This window comes from Peromyscus californicus, unplaced genomic scaffold (genome assembly GCF_007827085.1).
Source record: "Peromyscus californicus insignis strain IS unplaced genomic scaffold, ASM782708v3 Scaffold_10__1_contigs__length_136768540, whole genome shotgun sequence".
Taxonomy (NCBI): domain Eukaryota; kingdom Metazoa; phylum Chordata; class Mammalia; order Rodentia; family Cricetidae; genus Peromyscus; species Peromyscus californicus.
Window position 1 is genome coordinate 43,009,120 of NW_026294391.1, and position 18,445 is coordinate 43,027,564.

The window sequence follows — 18,445 nt, forward strand, 5'->3', positions numbered from 1 at the left end:
CTGCAACAATAATAATGGTAACCACCATTTGTGGAATACACAGGTTGAGCTACACGTGGTTCTAAGAGTGATTTACATACAGAATATAGACCACTAATACTGGCTCTACAACCCTCATAATGAGATTAGTGCTTAAGTCAGTTGCTTAATTTCAGCAGGGAGTAAATCAAGGTCTTTTTAGACTCCGAGATTATCTCTCAAATCCTGCTTTAATTCCCTCCCCTGCCAAGGGTGGTGAAAGGCAACAGAAAGGCGAGGTGTCAAAAAGTTATATTGTTCAGATTTTCCCCTGATGTTTTCTTTTTCCTTCGTTACATGCTTTGACATCTATTTTTAAATGTATATATCATTGAAAAATGATGCATTATTCTAAAATCCCAGTAAGTATTAAGTTTCTTATATTAGATCTTTACAACTAGTAAATTTCAGTAGGAAAGGAATTGGAATTAAGAACTCTGATTTCTTTAAAGGGGAGACCCTGTTAAGCAAAAAAGGATTAGAAATGAGCCTGGGGGTGTCCTCCCATTTTTACTGTTTTGCTCAAGGCATGTCTAAAATATGCACACTCTTATTTCCTACTACATGAGATTCTCCTTAATTAACATTGGTAAGGCCAAGTCATATGAATATCTTCTGCTTAGTCTAGGGGCAATTTTGACTTGGTGCTTTATAAAGTATTTTGACATAGCTTTAAATAGTTGAGTTATGATTGAAAGGTTTATGCAGTTTCCAGTTTTCAAATGCATCATTCTAGCAGAATATCACGTCTTTTTAAAAAGGAACTACTGATTCACTAGGTATATAGTGACTCTTATTGTTTTCTATGTTTTGTTACATTTGTTTCAATAAAGATTTTGGTGGATATGGTTTCATTGCTTTTAATATTGTATCCTTTTAATATATACTACATATAGACCCTATGTGTGCTTAGACTTCATAAACAGTGTAATGTAAAAAACTGCTTAAGTATACATTCATCACTGGAAAATTACCTTTATTTCACTTATATAATTATATACCTATATAATTACTCTTAGTAGGGAAATTCTATTTAAAGAGTAGATGATTTATGTTAAATAGAAATTGCAAAGGACTGTTATGGTTTTTTTTATCATATGTGCTAGTTAACATTGCCATAGAGATACTTGTAAACCATTGCTAAAAAGGCCAAGTGCTTTCACGTTTCCAACTGGTAGAGGTGAGGCAATAAGACATGCCAATTTGATTCATCTTTTCTGTCCATTAGGTATTTAGGAAATTTGTTAAAATGTAAATTTGTATCTGGGCAACCATGTTTGTACACTTTATGACAAAATTAATCAGTTACAACTGTGTAGTTGTAGTGTGGCAGGTTGTTTTAGCTCTGTAGAGAATAAGAAATTAATAATGGATGGGAAACTTTTTTTTAGCATGACTGGCCACAAGAAGAAATTGTAGTGACAGAAGCCTTGTGCAATGAATTTGAATTAGTGTTCTTTGGGGAGCTACCAGAGAAATACAATTTACAAGATAATCAAGAATGTAAATAGATTCTCTGTGGAGTTATTGTCTGATCCCTGACATATATTCATCTGTATCAAAATTACTCCATGGCTTCATCCTAACAATTAGAGAATCAGTAGGGGTGAGATGTACAGCTTCAAGAAACTGTTATGTATCAGTTAGCAATATAAATTAGTGAGCAACTGTTAAAATGAGTAGATTGTGTACTTGTGCTAAAGCATTAGAGGAATTCACCCTGGGAGCCAGCACATGTCTATAACCCCAACACTTGGAGGTAGAGGGAGCAGAGTCAGAAGTTTCAGGCCAGTTGGTAATGTACAGCAAAACATTGTCTCAAAAAGAAAAATCCTCTTACCTTAGAACAGTAGTTATATAGTAGTGTCTTATCAGTCATTTTTAGTGATGACCTACTGTACATGCCTTATAAATATTTTATTTAAAAAAATCCAGAGGCTGGAATGATGGTTCAGTGATTAAGAGGACTGAGTTCAATTCTCAACACCAATATCAAATGACTTACTACTACCTCTCACTTCAACTCCAAGGGATCAAATGTTGTTTTCTGACCTCCACAGGAGCCTGTGTACTCATGTGTATATAGCCCCTCCCCCATAATTAAAAATAAAATAAATCTTAAAGAATTCTAGCACTATAGTATACTTTAAAAGTATATAAGTATTTTTAACTATGAGAACATAATATATTGAGCTAAGGACCTTTATTACCCAACCACTAACAAAAATAAAACCTAACAACTCTGTGACTATGACTTTATATATTCTAAAGCATTTGGTAATCCAGACATTATGGCACATACTTCTAATGCCGAAGATCACGAGTTCCAGGTCAGCCTGGACTGCACATCCAGCTCTCAGTATGCCTAAACTGCATTACAAAGCCTTATTATAAAACTAAAACAAAGCAAAGCAAAACCTAAACCAAAACATCACTTAATTAAACTCATCTCCATGAGGCTGGAGAGATGGCTCAGGGGTTATAGGCACTGGTTGTTCTTCTAGAAGACCTGGGTTCAATTCTCAGTGCCCACATGGTGGCTTACAATCATCTGTAACTCCAGTTCCATGGCATCCAGTGCCCTCCTCTGGCCCCTATGTATACCAGACATGCCCATGGTATACAGCTATATATATAGGCAAACACTCATACACATAAATTTTTAAAAATTCAATGTTTTTTAAAAGTCATTTCCAATTCAACCACCTCATATGCATTAGTGCTTCTTGATAAATCTGAACATTTATAAATAAATTAAAAGAGAATTTAGACATAAACAATTTGGCATTTTAATTAGTTGTTGGCTGAGAGACCTACTTTGGTTGAGGGGCTAGCCTGGCCTATAGCATGAATTCTAAGGCAGCCATAGCTATAAAAAATGAGATCTTGTAAAAAAAAAAAAAAAACTGTCCTCGAGCCATGTATAACTTTAGAACTCTTGGCACAGCAAAATATGTCACCTCAAAGCCCCAGGGTGGTAAACCATACAATCAAGTTGCTTACTGAGCTAAGAGCTGTATGTTGTTTTTTTTTTTTTTTTATCACATTTTTATTTAGTGGAAGAATACTTGATTGACTCATGTCATCTTGGAGTAGGGAATACTGAGAGAACCCTGACTATATATCTGCAAAATCTGTATGCCCTAGTCTCCTCTGATTAAGATGAGGTTAGCTCTTGTATTAAAGAATCTTCCTTTGTTCCACCATTTATCTAGTGGCAGTTAATATATGAAATGAAAAATAGAATGACGTAGCTGGACTTTAAAACTAGATAAATATCTCTGTGGACCAGAAATGACAAAAAAGCTAAGCAAATAGTGGAGAGCAATAAGTGAGATGAATTTGTGGTCTTCTGGCTCCTGATATCATAAAACGATTTAAAATTCTCTTTACAAAGTGGGAACCCAGGGCCAAGATTACTGTTTGAAATCAGGGCCCCCCAAAAAATACACCAACATATGGATACACATGCACACTTGTACTTGAGCATGGACACTTTGATTGCTTTACTGAACTACAACTTAAATGCAGACCTGAGCCTAATGCATAGACCATGGGACAGTAGAAAAGGGAGTAGTTAAGTGAACAGCACTTGAAAGCAGTGTCTGAAACAATCTACCTACTGACTGGTGGTGAGATGTGTGTTGTCTTTGCATCATTCAGTATAGATGCCAAGAGAAGATCTGGTTGTAGACTGAAATGGTGAATGGGAGTATCCACAAAACAGAGAGAGAGAGAGAGAGAGAGAGAGAGAGAGAGAGAGAGAGAGAGAGAGAGAGAGAGAGAGAGAGAGAGAGAGAAGTTTAGAAGAAGAAAATATAAAGAAAAACCTAGACACATCTTTTTCAAGCATGCCTTCAAGCCAGAGTCCAAACAAAGACACTCATATGCTAACTAACAAAAAGAGAGGCTTGTGTACAACTGGAACCCAGGATCAGTACACTAAGGAATATGTCACTAGAAGAGGTAGTCTTGTTTTGCTTGTATGTATATAAGTGCACCAAATGCATGCCTGGTGGCCATGGAGGCCAAAAGAGAATGTTGGATCCCCTGAAACTGGGATTAAGGGCGGTTGTTAACCATCATGTGAGCTCAAGGAAACAAATCTGGGTCCCCTGCAACAGCAATCAGTGCTCGTAACCACTGAACCATCTCTCTAGCCTCAGAAGTAGTTTGTGTGTGTGTGTGTGTGTGTGTGTGTGTGTGTGTGTGTGTGTGTGTGTGTGTGTGTGTGTGTAACTTGCAAGGGAGGAAAAGGAAGATTGTTGTTGTGGAATGAGCCCTTCTGAACACATCTTCAGTTTCCTAGAAATATTTAACTGATGGCTTGATAAATGCTCACAAATTGGACTTAATTAATGTGGACAAGTACATACATCTGGTTCAGACCCAGAGGGACAGTGTATCTTGCTGAAAGAAAGTAAACTTAACTTCCGTGAAGCTTGTACCACTGTTTTACCAAAGTAGATTGCTATAAAACACACTTCACAGACAGCTCTTGAAGATTGACTGCAATAGGGTCTCAGTCAGTACAGACTGATGAGTCCATTCTTATAAATCAAAAAGATCAAACACTGATTTCCTGGATGACTTTAGCTAAATTCCTGAAAAGTTTGTCCTATTTGATACAAGGTAAATTTAAAACAATAACCTACTAAGAGTATATTAGAACTTGTTTCTGTCTTGTTGTGGAATCCAGCTTTTTGACACTGAATTTGTAGGAAATTACAGCATCTCCTATTCTAATTTGGAGCACAAAACATTTCCCTAATGCTCAAACTCATTCATGAGATTAATTTACTGTCTCATACCATTCAGTGGAAAACCTCCTGCTTATTCACAGCTTGCATCTCTTTATCTTGCCTGATGAAATAATATCTATGAACAGCTGAAATCTTTCATCTTATTTGCTAGTTTTAGTAAGCAGAAGAAATTATCAAGAGTCTCCTCAGTCAAATGCAGAGTATCCTCATTTGTAATTATATTTTCAGTAAATCCTAAAGCACTGGAATATTTGTATGCCATAATATTTATTGTCTGTATTCCTTCAAATGGCAATTGAGTATAACCAAACCTAAGTGCAATAGTTTTAAAGGAAAAAAAAATCAATAACAGTCTAAGTCTTTGTACATACAACTACATAAATCCTCACATAAGTAGGTTATAATAGATTCAAAATGAGAAACAAGCCATTGTATTTCAACATTGCTATAAGAAATTGATTAGCTGAATAGAATCAGAAATTTAGTAAACTTACAATGTAAACAAAAGTAATGTACTCTGTGAATGCATACTATCTTTTACAAAGGAACATACATACCTTTTTGCTGTTGTTTCAAGACAGGACTTCTCTGTGTAACAACCCAGGCTGTCCTAGAACTCACTTTATAGACCAGACTGGCCTCAAACTCACGGAGATCTGCCTTCCTTTGCCTCCTGAGTGCTGTGATTAAAGGCGTGCGCCACCATGCCTGGCCTCATAATGCGTTTTTAAGTACACATTTAAAAAGTGGGTAAGAACCAGAGTTAGATTATATTTGAGTTAGTATCATATAGTTATTCTCTGAATAAAATGAAACTGAACTGGAAAGTATACTAAAATGATTAGTAAAGTGGTTAGAAATATAAAAACTATACCTCTAAATCACTATTTGTTGAATTCGAAAATCACAAACATTACAAAAATAAGCAACTGAATTAAATAAAGTTTTATATACATATGTACATATATATATAATTTTGATACACAGAATGGAAAATGTATCTCAAATGTGCTTATTAAAAATTAGTAAAAATAAAAAGTAAGCATTATTGTGGCCCACACCTATAATCCAGGCACTAGGGGGCAGAAACAAGAGGATCTCTGTGAATTTGAGACCATCCTAGTCTGTTAAGGGAATTCCAGTCCAGCTAGAGCTACATAGTGAAACCCTGTCTCAAACAATGGCAACAAAACATGTAAAAAATCAACAAGAAAAAAAGTGAAATATGCAACACTGTGGGTATAAAATATTGTAGATATAAAACAATAATAATAAGGAGCTTTACCCCATTGCGGTGTGTGAAAACTCAATTATATGAACACAGTTCTTCCCAGTTTAATATCTAAATTCAATATAATTCAAACCCAAAAATATGATCATGGATTTTCATGAAATATGAATATTTGATACTAAAATCATACAGAAGATCAAAGAGATTAGGATAACCTAGATAATTTTGAGGAAGAATGGAGTGGAAATGTGAAGCCCTTCTGAACAGCAATTGATGGGAAGCTGTGCTAATCAGTGGAATGGAGTAGAGAGTGCAGACCCAGAGCTGTCTATTGATGGACACTTGATGTAGAGCAGCGGCAATGGCAGAGTCAAACACAGTGAGTGGAGTTGCCGTAATGTTTATCAAGGAGAGGAAAATCAAGTCAGATCACATGTTCACCTACACACAAAAATAGGTTTTGGAAAAAATTAAAGCTTCAAATCAAAAAGGTAAAAAGTTATATAATTTTAAAGAATATCCTGTTTATTTTGTGTGTGTGCTGGGGGTACGTGTTGCAGCAGCACATACCCGGAGGTTGGAAGACAAATTGTAGAGGTTGGTTCCCTCCACTATTTGACTTCCACTGGTTGAATTCAGGCCATCAAGTTTGGCTGCAAACTTTACCTGTTAAGCTATCTCTGTGAACCATGCTTTTTATCTATAATTTTAACTTTTATTGCAAATAAATTGTTTATACAATATATTCTGATCAGAGTTTCTCTAACCCCAAATCCTCCCAGGTCCTCCCCACCCACCCAAACCCACACCCTTTCTTTCTCTCATTAGAAAACAAAACAGGTAACTAAACACACACACACACACACACACACACACACACACACACACACACACACACACACACACACCAGAATAGGGCAAAACAAACACACAAGCAGGAAAAAAAAACAAAGGAAAAGTGCAAGAAACACATACAGACACAGACACAAACACATCCACACACACACAAATCCCATAAAAACACAAAATCAGAAACCATAATATATAAGCAAAAGATCTGTGAGGTTAAAAAAAAAATCACAAATAAAGCATTCTGAAACAAAAACCTTCAAAAAATACCATTGAGTTCATTTTGTGTTACACATCTACTTCTGGGCATTGGGCCTGCCTTTAAGTGTGGTTTATATACCCAGTGACACTCCATTGGAAAAAATGAATTTTTTTTTCCTTTGTGAACTGTTGTCAATTGGAGATAACTCCTGGGCTAGGAATTTGTGTCCACTTCCTTGTTCAGTGCTAGACCCCATCTGGCTTAGACTGTGAAGGCTCTGTAGATGCTGCCACAGTCTCTGGGAGTTCATATGTGTGTCAGTACTACTGTATCTGGAAGGCACTGTTTCACTGGTGTCTTCTATTCCCACCAACTCTTACAATCTTCCTGCTTCCTCCTCCACAAAGCTTCTCGAGCCCTTGGGAGAGGGATTTGATGGCTATATCCCATTTAAGATTGGGTATTCCAAAGTCTCTTACTTGGTGCACATTGTCTAGTTGTCTCTATATTTGTTCCCATGTACTGGCAAAAGGAGGCTTCTCTGGTGATGGCTGAGTAAGACACTGCTCTATTGATATAGAAAATGTCATTAAGAGTCTTCTTATTGCTACTTTCCTTTAGCAGAACAATTGTATTTGGTTTTCTCATAGGTGCATGGTCTATTTAGTCTTAGGTTGTTGGCCACTTGAACAGTATCAGGCATGGGTTCCATCTTATGGAGTGAGCCTTAAATCATATCAAATAGTGGTTGGATACTTCCACAACTTCTGTGCCATTATTACATCAGTGTATCATGTAGGCAGGTCGCCTTTGTAGATCAAACAGTTTGTAGCTGGGTTGGCGTTTACCTCGTTTTTCCCCCCAAGACAGGGTTTCTCTGTGAAACAATTCTGGCTGTCCTGGACTTCACTTTTATAGACCAGGCTGGCCTTGAACTCACAGAGATCCACCTACCTCTGCCTCCTGAGTGCTAGGATTAAAGGCGAGCACCACCACTGCCCGGCTCGGCGTTTACCTTTCTAGTTTGGTAGCATGCAGAGTACCTTTCAGTACCATGAACACTAGTCAGTAGGGGTGAAGGCTCTAGGTAGACACCAGTTTGATTTCACTATGTTTAATGAATTACGTAGGTGTTGTCATCAGCAATAGGGCCTGGCCCACAATCTTAAGTTTTAGAATGTAACTGTAAGGAACATTATCTTAAAACAACTGTGAAGAAATATGTTGAAGTGTATTTTTTATACTATAGAATGTTCACAGAATTAACTGTACACCAAGATATGGCAAGATGGCCTAGAAAGATGGCTCAGCAGTTAAGAGCATTTGTTTTTGCAGAGGACCCAAGGTTAGCTATTAATACCTTCATGGTGGCTTGCAATCATCCAAGGGATCCAATATCCTCCTTTGACCTCTGCAGGCACCAGGCATGCATATATTCGGGCAAAATACTCTCACACGAAAGTTAAATAAAGTAAATCAAAAAAATCACTGCAGGAACTAATGTGTCCTATACATATTAACTTACAAAGAGTAGGCATCTATACTCTATCAAAACTTTAATAAGGAAAATCAATTCACCCAGAAGTCAGATCCTGCCTACAAAGCCTCAAAGCCTGCCCACGTTGACCTAATACCTACAGCCAGGCTTTCCCCTCCCTAAAGGTTCCCAAACAGCACCAGCAGCTGAGTACCAAGTGTTCAAACACATGCATATGGGAGACATTTCACGTTTTAATTTCAACTGCCAGTTATGGCAGAAGTTCAACTCATCAGTGATCAGAAGTGTGAAGATTAAAATGCAGCCATCAGCTGGTCTAAAATGTGAATGTCTGCTAACACCAAGTTTTCTATAAGAACGTGGCAAATGGGAAGCTCCATTCACTAGTGTTGAAAGAATAAATTGATAAAACCATTTAGGAAAGTACTTCGGCAATATATGAAGATATTACAAGAACCCCCCAAATCCCACATCAAGATGTATTTTATAGAATCCTTTAACCCAATGTCCAAAGAGACTGCTATAAGGAAGTTCATTGCATCATGGTTTGTAATAGTGGAAAACTGAAAACTTGGACTATTCAAGCAACAAGAAAAAGCCTTATAGCAATAAAATAACGAATTATTATGTACCAACATGGATACAGCTGCAAAAAAAATGATGTTGAAGGCAAAAAGCAACTCAAAATGGTATGTATATTCTTCAGCATAAAGTTCTTAAATATAAGATTTAAGAACATGCAAAGTAGTGATGCTAGACTGAATTACATGTAGTGACTACTTTTTTTTCTAAGTAGAGAACAGGCAATAATAGCATCTTAATTTCAAGGTAACACATGACTACATGCATGGTATTGATGGACACAGGATTAAGTATGGCATTATCTCCTTAGCAGTGATGCTGTGGAGAGAATGGTATGGGGTTGAGAAGGTACATTGGGGTAGTTTCAGCTTTGCCTGCTAGATTTTTTTCTTAAAAAAGAAACTGGAATGTGCAGGACCCTGGGTTCTATACCAGCATAACATGCATGCATGCATGCAAAAATTTAAAAAAAAATCCCCTAAAACCAAAAAGGTTTTGCAGAAATTATGACAGGTGTTAAAATTATTAAAGCAGCGTGATGAATGCATGAACTACTCTTTGCGCGCGCGTGCGTGTGTGTGTGTGTGTGTGTGTGTGTGTGTGTGTGTGTATGTGTGTGTGTGTATGTGTAAGTGAGTATGTGTGTGTGTGTTGTATATTTCTGTTGACACTTTGATTTTTTTAAAGAAAATTAAAGTCTGAATTGAGGCATAAAATTTTAATTTCACATTATAAAGAAATACTTACAAAATGATTAAGTCTTCTGCTGCTTACTTATCTGAACATAGTACCCGTGAGACTATTAGTATGACATAAAAACTGAAAAACATCTCTCCTCACACACCAGTCGAAAGCTTCCAGTTTTATTTTGTTCCTTTAGTGTCGGTAAGATCATCATCATATAAACCATTCATTAGTGCCTGTCTCTTGCTTGTTCTTGTTCGGTGGTGGTCAGATTCATCTGTATGCCAGTTATATGAAAGCTGGTGATGTTAGTAATTTTTCTTCCTTTCTTTTCTTTCTTAACCTCTGATATATATAGGAATCTGCAAGCAGAATATGATCGTCTGAAGCAGCAGCATGAGCATAAAGGCCTGTCCCCACTGCCATCTCCTCCTGAGATGATGCCCACCTCTCCCCAGAGTCCCAGGGATGCTGAGCTCATTGCTGAGGCCAAGCTACTGCGTCAACACAAAGGACGCCTGGAAGCCAGGATGCAAATCCTGGAAGACCACAATAAGCAGCTGGAGTCTCAGTTACATAGACTGAGACAGCTCCTGGAGCAAGTAAGGCCCCCACCTCTCTAATACTGGCTAGTTACAGACTTTCCCTTTCCTCTTTTAAATAAAACTCAGAGACAGAACTCACATGCTTGTTCTTAAACTGTAAAGTACTTTTCAATATTTATTTGGCACCATTCTGTCTTCAAATATGTTTTCGGTTTTGGTTTTGTTTGCTGTTCGTTTGTTTTTACCAATTGGAAATGCATCTTATAGAGAAATGCGAGAAGATTTCCATTCGTCCTCTGTAAATGAAATTTTGACTGTTTAAAATGAAATTCTCTTCTTTGAAATTAGTTATATTTTGTGGTATACCTTTGGGGTTTTTTTCTTCTCCAAATCCCTAACACATAATTTAAAGATTTATACCTCCCCTGGGAACATAGAAGAATACAGATACAGCATTAAAACAGCGCCTATCCAGACAGACCCCAGGTTTCCTGAGCATTTAAAATTTTAAAATAATGTTCTTTGTATTGTGTTACTAATATTTCTGAAGAATATGAACACTCCATTACCTTTTGGGGTTTTATATTGGCTCTCTTCTCACTTGGCCTTCTCAGTCTTTCAGCCTCTTAATTTGGTGACTTACATCTTGTCCTACCATATCTATATTTTTTCGACATTTTTATAAGAGGACACAGTTCAAATGCAAATACATATCCATGGATCATATCAACAATAAAATACCCCACATTCCCCAATTTCTAGGAGGTTTTTAAGTAGGAATGGTAATAATGTCTGGGTGTCTATAATATCCCTATTTTTTTTTGTCTCTAGTGTTCTTAGAGTTTTATTGAGTTTATTATGGAAAATAACACTTTTTTATGTTGCATACTTTAGCCCCAGGCCGAGGCCAAGGTGAATGGCACCACAGTGTCCTCTCCTTCTACGTCTCTGCAGAGGTCAGACAGCGGGCAGCCTATGCTGCTCCGCGTGGTGGGCAGTCAGACTTCAGAGTCTATGGGTAAGTAGCAGCTAGTTCCAGGATGAGTTGCTCTTAGTGTCTAAGAAAATGAAAATTTCTGTTACCAGTACAAACCATCAAGTAAATTTTCTAACACCAGTGTCACACACACCTAAGAAGCCAACTTCCCACTTACTCAAGACAAAGCAGAGTGGTACTATAGCTCCTGGCAAGGCAAGACTTGATGGCCAGTTGATATTTATAAAGGATTCCAAAAGGTGGCGTAGAGACCAACTCTATCCTGAAGAAGGAATAGTATAAATGAAGGTATAAAGGTAAGAGGCTTGGGCCAATGGCAAGAAGCAGCAGTAGTATGATTAACTAAATAGAAAGATAGCACTTCCAACAACAGGTAGATAGAAGTCAGTCTGCAGAGGAATGATAGAGTCACATTAAATGGGTGCTTAAGTCATTTCATGTCAGGGAGCTTCTGAAAATCACATTACAGGTGAGAATATCTGAAAAGAAAGTTCTTAAAGGATATATTCTGAAACCTGCAGCTGCCCAAAGGAAAACTACTAGATGGATACACCAGTTAGGGAGTATTTGTTCAGGCCCAAGATATTTGAGTTCCGAGGGTCCACATTTGAGAGAAATGGAAGGAACCATCTATGAAACTATTCCATGTAAACAGTTTCTAGGACCTAGGGACTGACTGTAAAGTGTAAGGGGAAGAAATGAAGAGAAATTTGGTTGTCAATATAGAGCAAAGCTTTTTTTTCCCTCTCCTCATACTATAGATGGAGTAAAGGGCCTTGGGCATGTTGTACAAGGACTTTAGGACTTTACCACAGAGCTATACTTCCAAGCCCATTATTGTATTGTTTCTAAAAGATATATATTGTTATGTGTGTGTATATGTGTGTCTGTGTATTTGTGTATGTGTGTATGGGTGCCTTCAAAGGCCAGAGAGAGCCTTGGATCCCCTGGAGCTCAAATTACAGGTAGATGTGAACCACTTGACATGGTTGCTGAGAACTGAAAATCCGGTCTTCTGCCAGAGCAGCAAACATAACCATTGAGCCATCTTTCTAGTCCCCCAGTAGTATAATGTTTGATTATTTTTGTAATGCATTTGAGAAAATGGCAGACTGCTTGAATTAAAATACATGTCCTGGGATTTGACTGCTGAAGGATATGAGATGAGAAATATGTAACAAAGGTATCTAGACGCAATGCTTTGGGGAAGAGCCTTGTTCTGTTTTCCTTTATGTTGATATGACAAAAACCATGAGCAAAAACAGTCTAGGGGAGAAAAGGGCTTCAGTTTACAGTTTAGAGTTTACAGCCCATCATTGAGGGAGGGTAGGGTAAGAACTCAAACAGGAACTTGAAGCAGAATCCACTGAGGAATGCTCTTTTCTGGTGCACAGACCCACACTTAGCTGGCTTTCTTGTAAAGCCCAGGAGACCCTCTGCCCAAAGAATGGTGCTGCCCACAGTAGACTGGGCCCTCTTATATCAATTAACAGTTAGCACTATCCACCACAGACATCTTCACCAGCCAGTCTGTCTGAGCAATCGCTCAAATGAGACTCCTCTTTTAGGTGGCCCTAAGCTGTGTCATGTTGACAGTTAAAGCTAAGTAGGACAACCTCTAGTTGAGTAATTGGAGTGGGAAAGGACTGAGAAGTAGATACATCTTCAAGGAAGATATGCTAAAAAGGATGAAATCTCAATGAGCCCAGTGGAAATGAAAGTTAATTACAGCTGATTAGATCACAATGAATGACTGACCATTTTCAGAAAAGGGAAGTTGATCAGTGAAAAGGAATGAGAATTGGGGCAAAAAAAGAGAAACTTTTAGAACATTTTCTATTAGCTACTTTTCCCATTGCTGCAACAAATACCTGATAACAGCAGCTTAAGGGTGAAAGGATTTATTTTGGTTCAGTTTGAGTCTATAGCAGTGGGGAAGGTGTGAATGCAGAAGCTCGAGAAAGCTGCTCATGTTACATTCACAGTTGGGAAACAGAGAGAAATGAATGCAGGTGATTAGCTTATGTTCTCTTTTCTGTATTCAGACCAGAAACCTAGCCAGTGGAAAGATACCACCTACATTTGGGTCTTCCTACCTCAATTACCCCAGTCTAAATCTTCCTCACAGACATGTATACATATTTATCGCCTAGATTGTTGTAACTTCTGCCAAATTGGCAATTCACCCTCACAATTCCCAAGTAGGAATGAGGGCTCAAGAATTAGATGAATTTCTAGAGGAAATGGTAAGTGGTTAGCATGGTCTTCTATCATTCATTCTTCATGGTGAATCTCTGCACAGGACTGGGTTCTAAGAAATCTATAGTTGCTGGTGCATACATGATAAAAGAAGAGTTAAAGGAGGAAGCTATTGTTCAGTGTCATGAATGGCTATGACAGCACTTGTCAGACAATGTTCATTGTGTTTCCTGTGCTGTCAGACAGTCATGTTTCATGAATGCCACCAGTATTTGACCTATTCCTTTCTTTCTTCCTCACTTATGAATGAGTAAGCATGAATCAACCTTATGACTATTTCTCTTTCCCGGATCCTAACCTAATGATCCTTGGGATTCCCACTATTTCCTGGAAGATCTTGATGTAATAACATACCTGTCGCCCCAGATACTCTGGAGCCTGAGGTAGGAGGATCAATTTGAGAAGTGACTTAGCCACACATGAACCACAGCTTGAAAACAACAAACCCCCAAGTCAGTATTCATTCACAGAAAGACTTCTTGATTGTTCACACTCCAAGCCCTGTGTATGAATTCGTGCATGAGATAATCCATGGGTTAGACTAAAGAGAGGCAAAGTGCCTAACACAGACGGTAAGGGCAGAAAAATAAGTTTGAAGATATGAATGAGCTATAGTCATTCATTGGAAGGTCAAGAGGTTACAGTAAAGGTGGGTCTTGTGGCTCACACTTGTAATCTCAACAGCTGGGAAGCAGAGGCAGGGAGATTGCTGCAAGTTCCAGGCCAGCTGGGTCTACATAGCCTAGGCTAGCCAGGGCTACAGTGAGACATCTCAAAAAACTGAGTTGGGTAGGGAGAGAATGAGAATAGATAGATTGTAGTCAGAGGAGTGAGCTTGTGGTAATGAAAGTTGAATAATGTGATATCAGGAATGAACATGGTTCCAAGCTCTTCCTTCATTTAAGCTCTTAAGGTGTAGGTTCCCACTTAGCTTCTAACAGTGTTACCTGGAGATCATTGGAAAGGTTAGAGTATATATAGTTCATGCTGGGATATGCCCAGAATTGAGCAATTCATCAGCAGGGTACTCAGACCATTGGAGTGATAATAGATATTCACAAACGTTAAAGAAAGTAGTCAAGGGCACAAAGAAGTTAAGTATGCCTGAGGAAAGAAAATAGTTGAAGAAAATCCAGTGATGTTCAAGAATCTGGAGCAGGGCAGAGGGCACATCCAGGTCCAAAGAAATCAAACCTTATCGGAAAGCCAGGGTTCAGTTGCTCTCTTCTCAAACAGAAGAAGACATATTTGATGTGTTTTCCTGACTTTACTACACCTCAGTGATTTAGGACAATCTCTGTCAGATTCTCTTTTTGCATATGAGATCTGAATACAACTAATGGGTTGTGGGAAGTGTAAATGATAGCATAGAGCATGAAAAAAAAAATACCGAACACCTTTGAGAAGTCAATAAATTCTGAAAACAAATGAGCTTTAGTGTCTCTGTTTCAGGATTTTCCTTCTTTTTGAAGTAATGCATGAGAAATTAAATCACATATTTTAGCATTGAGCCTCAGAACCCTGGATGCTTAGAAGCATTAATTATTTAGCTTGTCAACACCTAAGAGGCAGCATACCTGTTAAAGCACTCAAATTAAAGTACATAGCAGGCTGTGGTAGGGATGATTTGTAGAATCAGGAGTATTATGGCTCAGAACTGAATACCAGGATAAAGTGCTATATGCCAACACCTGAATTAGAGTAAGAGGTAATTTGCCTATGTAAAATTGATAGGATATGTTGCAATATTTGTTTTCTGAAAGAAAAGACTGAATTCAAAGGTGCTGGTTTTTGTTGTTTTTGCTGTTGAGTTTGTTTTTGGTGTGTGTGTGTGTGTGTGTGTGTGTGTGTGTGTGTGTGTGTGTGTGTTTATTGAACTGTGTCAGCCAACTTTAATAAAGAGGACTAGGGCAACTTTTATATTTTTGGTTTTAAGCCCAGCCTTTTATAGCTGAGCCATCTCTCCATCCCAGGGGAATTTTTAAATGATGGTCGAAAATGTTTAAATAACTGTGATATGTGTTCTTGTACTGTGAACTTTTGAGATGTGGTAAGGATGATATTGGCTAAGTTATATTCTAAAGTATTCTTTAAATACACAGCCCCAATGATTTTCTTTCAAGTGAAGTATGGGAGAAGTCATACCAACTGATCTGTCTAAAGAATTCAACTACAGTTGGCCCTCCAAATTTGAAAGTTCCATATCATGGACTTAACCAAGCAAATGTAGAAATATTTGGAGGGACGTGTCCATTTGTAAAGAAAAATAGAAATTTTGGGGTCATTTCCTGAACAGCATTTATATCATATTGTATGTTATAAGTAATGTAGAGGTGATTTAAAATGTATGGAAAGATGCATGTTGTGTCTATGAAAGTACTTTATATAAGAGACTTTATCATTCATGAATCTGGTAGCTATAGGATCCTGTCATCACCCTACCCCAGATACAGAGGGACCACTGTACCTCTTTAGAGCATAAACTACTTACCACTAATAAGTCTTTTTGCATTGTATGTATTCTATACAGTTGTTACTGGGAGATTGTGCTAATAGAATTTTCATTTTATTGGAAGAAACAAGGAAATATAAATTTCCAAAGCTAGCTTTTTTACATTCCTGACCTCTGTATACTCATGTGTGTGCCTTCCTGACAATTCTTCATATCGAATAACTCCTTACTTTCTCAAACTTACTCTGCCTAAAGTGGATTCTGCTTTGTTTATTTGAAATTTCTTCTAACATTTCTCAAGCATTTAAAAATAGTTTTATTATTAATATTAGAGATTTATATGTTATTTTTTCCTCTGTTTTTTTATTTAGGAAAAACTCCAGATTTATAGCAAAATTGCAATTATTTCAACATTTTGCCACAGTTATTATATATCCACTTATTTATGTATCCTTATACTAATGTTTTGTTTATATTGACATCTACTTATGTATATCCCTAAGATGACATACTCTGCATATATTTATTCATATTTTATGTGCATATTCAACATACTTAAATTGTTTTTTGGTTTATTTTATTTTACTTACCCATTTAGCGTCTGTATCACACAAAATAACATTTTACCCAAAAGACTTGAAAACATGTCTTTCAAGATGAAAGATAATTTCTTACATAACCAATATAGAATTATTACTCGAGAAATAAACTTTAGGGCCAGTACTGTAAATCACTGGTAGAACTTTTATCTGGTATATATAAGATCCAGAACTCGATGTGGAGTACCACAAAATCAAATCAAGAGACTGTTGCTGTGTACTCTGCAACTTCAATTGTGATACCTTCAATTCTGCCAATAACATTCTCTGTAGCTTCCATTATTATTATTATTATTATTATTATTATTATTATTATTATTATTATTTAGGATCCAATGAAAGACCATGCTTTCCATGTTATTGACAAGTCTTTGTAGTGACCTTTAGTCTCAAACACTTTTCAGGCATCTTTACATGTTTCAAGAGCAAGTGTTTGTGGAATGTTCCATAATTGGGATCTGCCTGCTTGTTTCCTTATGAGTATGTTGCTGCTAAATATTTGATATGAAGTTATCACACTTTCCCTCTTTCACTCCTTTCCTCAATTCAGCCTTTTGTCATCTTCTGCCTGAACACATATACATACTGTCCTGATTGATTTCTCTCTCTTTGGCCTCTCTTTCCAAGCTATCTTCCAGATGTTTCCTGTTACTTTGCAGCTATGCAGGTTATATAACACTATTCCTAGCCTAAGGCCTGATTTGCCTATTGGATCAATTCTAAAATCTTTAGCCTAGAAACAGCGTTTTTACTAACCTGAAATAGATTATCCTCTTTGCACACAGTGGATCTTCCTTTGTAACTTAATCATATACTATATGGTTTTGTCGTGCATTACATCATATAATTTATTCTATGTTACAGAAATTATTAGCATTTCTTTCCTCCTCCTAGAATACCCTATAAATTAAACTCCTTAAAGATAGTTCCAATTTCTTGATCTTTTTCTTTCCCAACTGATTATTGTCAGTGCAACAAACCTGCAGTAAAGTGCTTTCTGGCTTACTCTTTTGGAAATCAGCATAAGATATCTATCTATCTATCTATCTATCTATCTATCTATCTATCTATCTATCTATCTATCACGTGTGTGTGTGTGCATATGTCTGTGTGCCACTGTATTAGTTAGGGTTTCTATTGCTGTGAAGAAACACCACAACCATGGCAACTGTTACAAAGGAAAGCATTTATCTGGGGCTGGCTTACAGTTCAGCAGTTTAGTCCATCATGGCAGCAAGCATGGCGGCACACAGGCAGACATGGTGCTGAGAGGTAGCTGAGATTTCTACATCTGGGTCTGCACGCACCAGGAAGAGACAGTGAGCCATTAGGTCTGACTTGAGCTTCTGAAACCTCAAAGCCCACCCTCAGTGACACACTTCCTCCAAGTTCACACCTACTCCAACAAGGCCACATCTCCGAATAGTGCCACTCCCTATAAGCCTATGGGGGCCATTTTCATTCAAACTACTACAACTGTATGCATGTCTACTGTCCTCAGAGCCTAAAAGAGAGTGTTGAGTTCCTGGAACTGGAGTTATGGACAATTGTGAGCCATCATTTGGGTGCTAGGAACCAGACCTAGCTCCTTTGGAAAAGCACTCATTGTTTTTAACTGCCGATCCATCTCTCCAGCCCCAAGCATAATACATTTTTGTGTAGACAGGGAAGAATTGCATATATTTAAGACATTTTGAGTATCTTTATCATAATTTAAGGCTGACCAACTAATAATCAACATCATTCTTTCATACCATAATTTACTA

The 18,445-nt window shown here is 37.5% G+C and overlaps 1 protein-coding gene across 15 annotated transcripts in view; it reads left to right on the forward strand.

Annotated features, from left to right (window-relative positions):
* Window positions 1-18,445, forward strand: part of Dmd (dystrophin) — a 2,242,690-nt gene that overhangs the window by 2,203,708 nt on the left and 20,537 nt on the right. For all 15 annotated transcript variants that reach the window (XM_052732199.1, XM_052732319.1, XM_052732309.1 and 12 more), the window contains 2 exons: window positions 10,186-10,429; window positions 11,267-11,390. In XM_052732199.1, coding sequence (XP_052588159.1) covers window positions 10,186-10,429; window positions 11,267-11,390 — 368 coding nt within the window. The remainder of the gene's footprint in view (window positions 1-10,185; window positions 10,430-11,266; window positions 11,391-18,445) is intronic.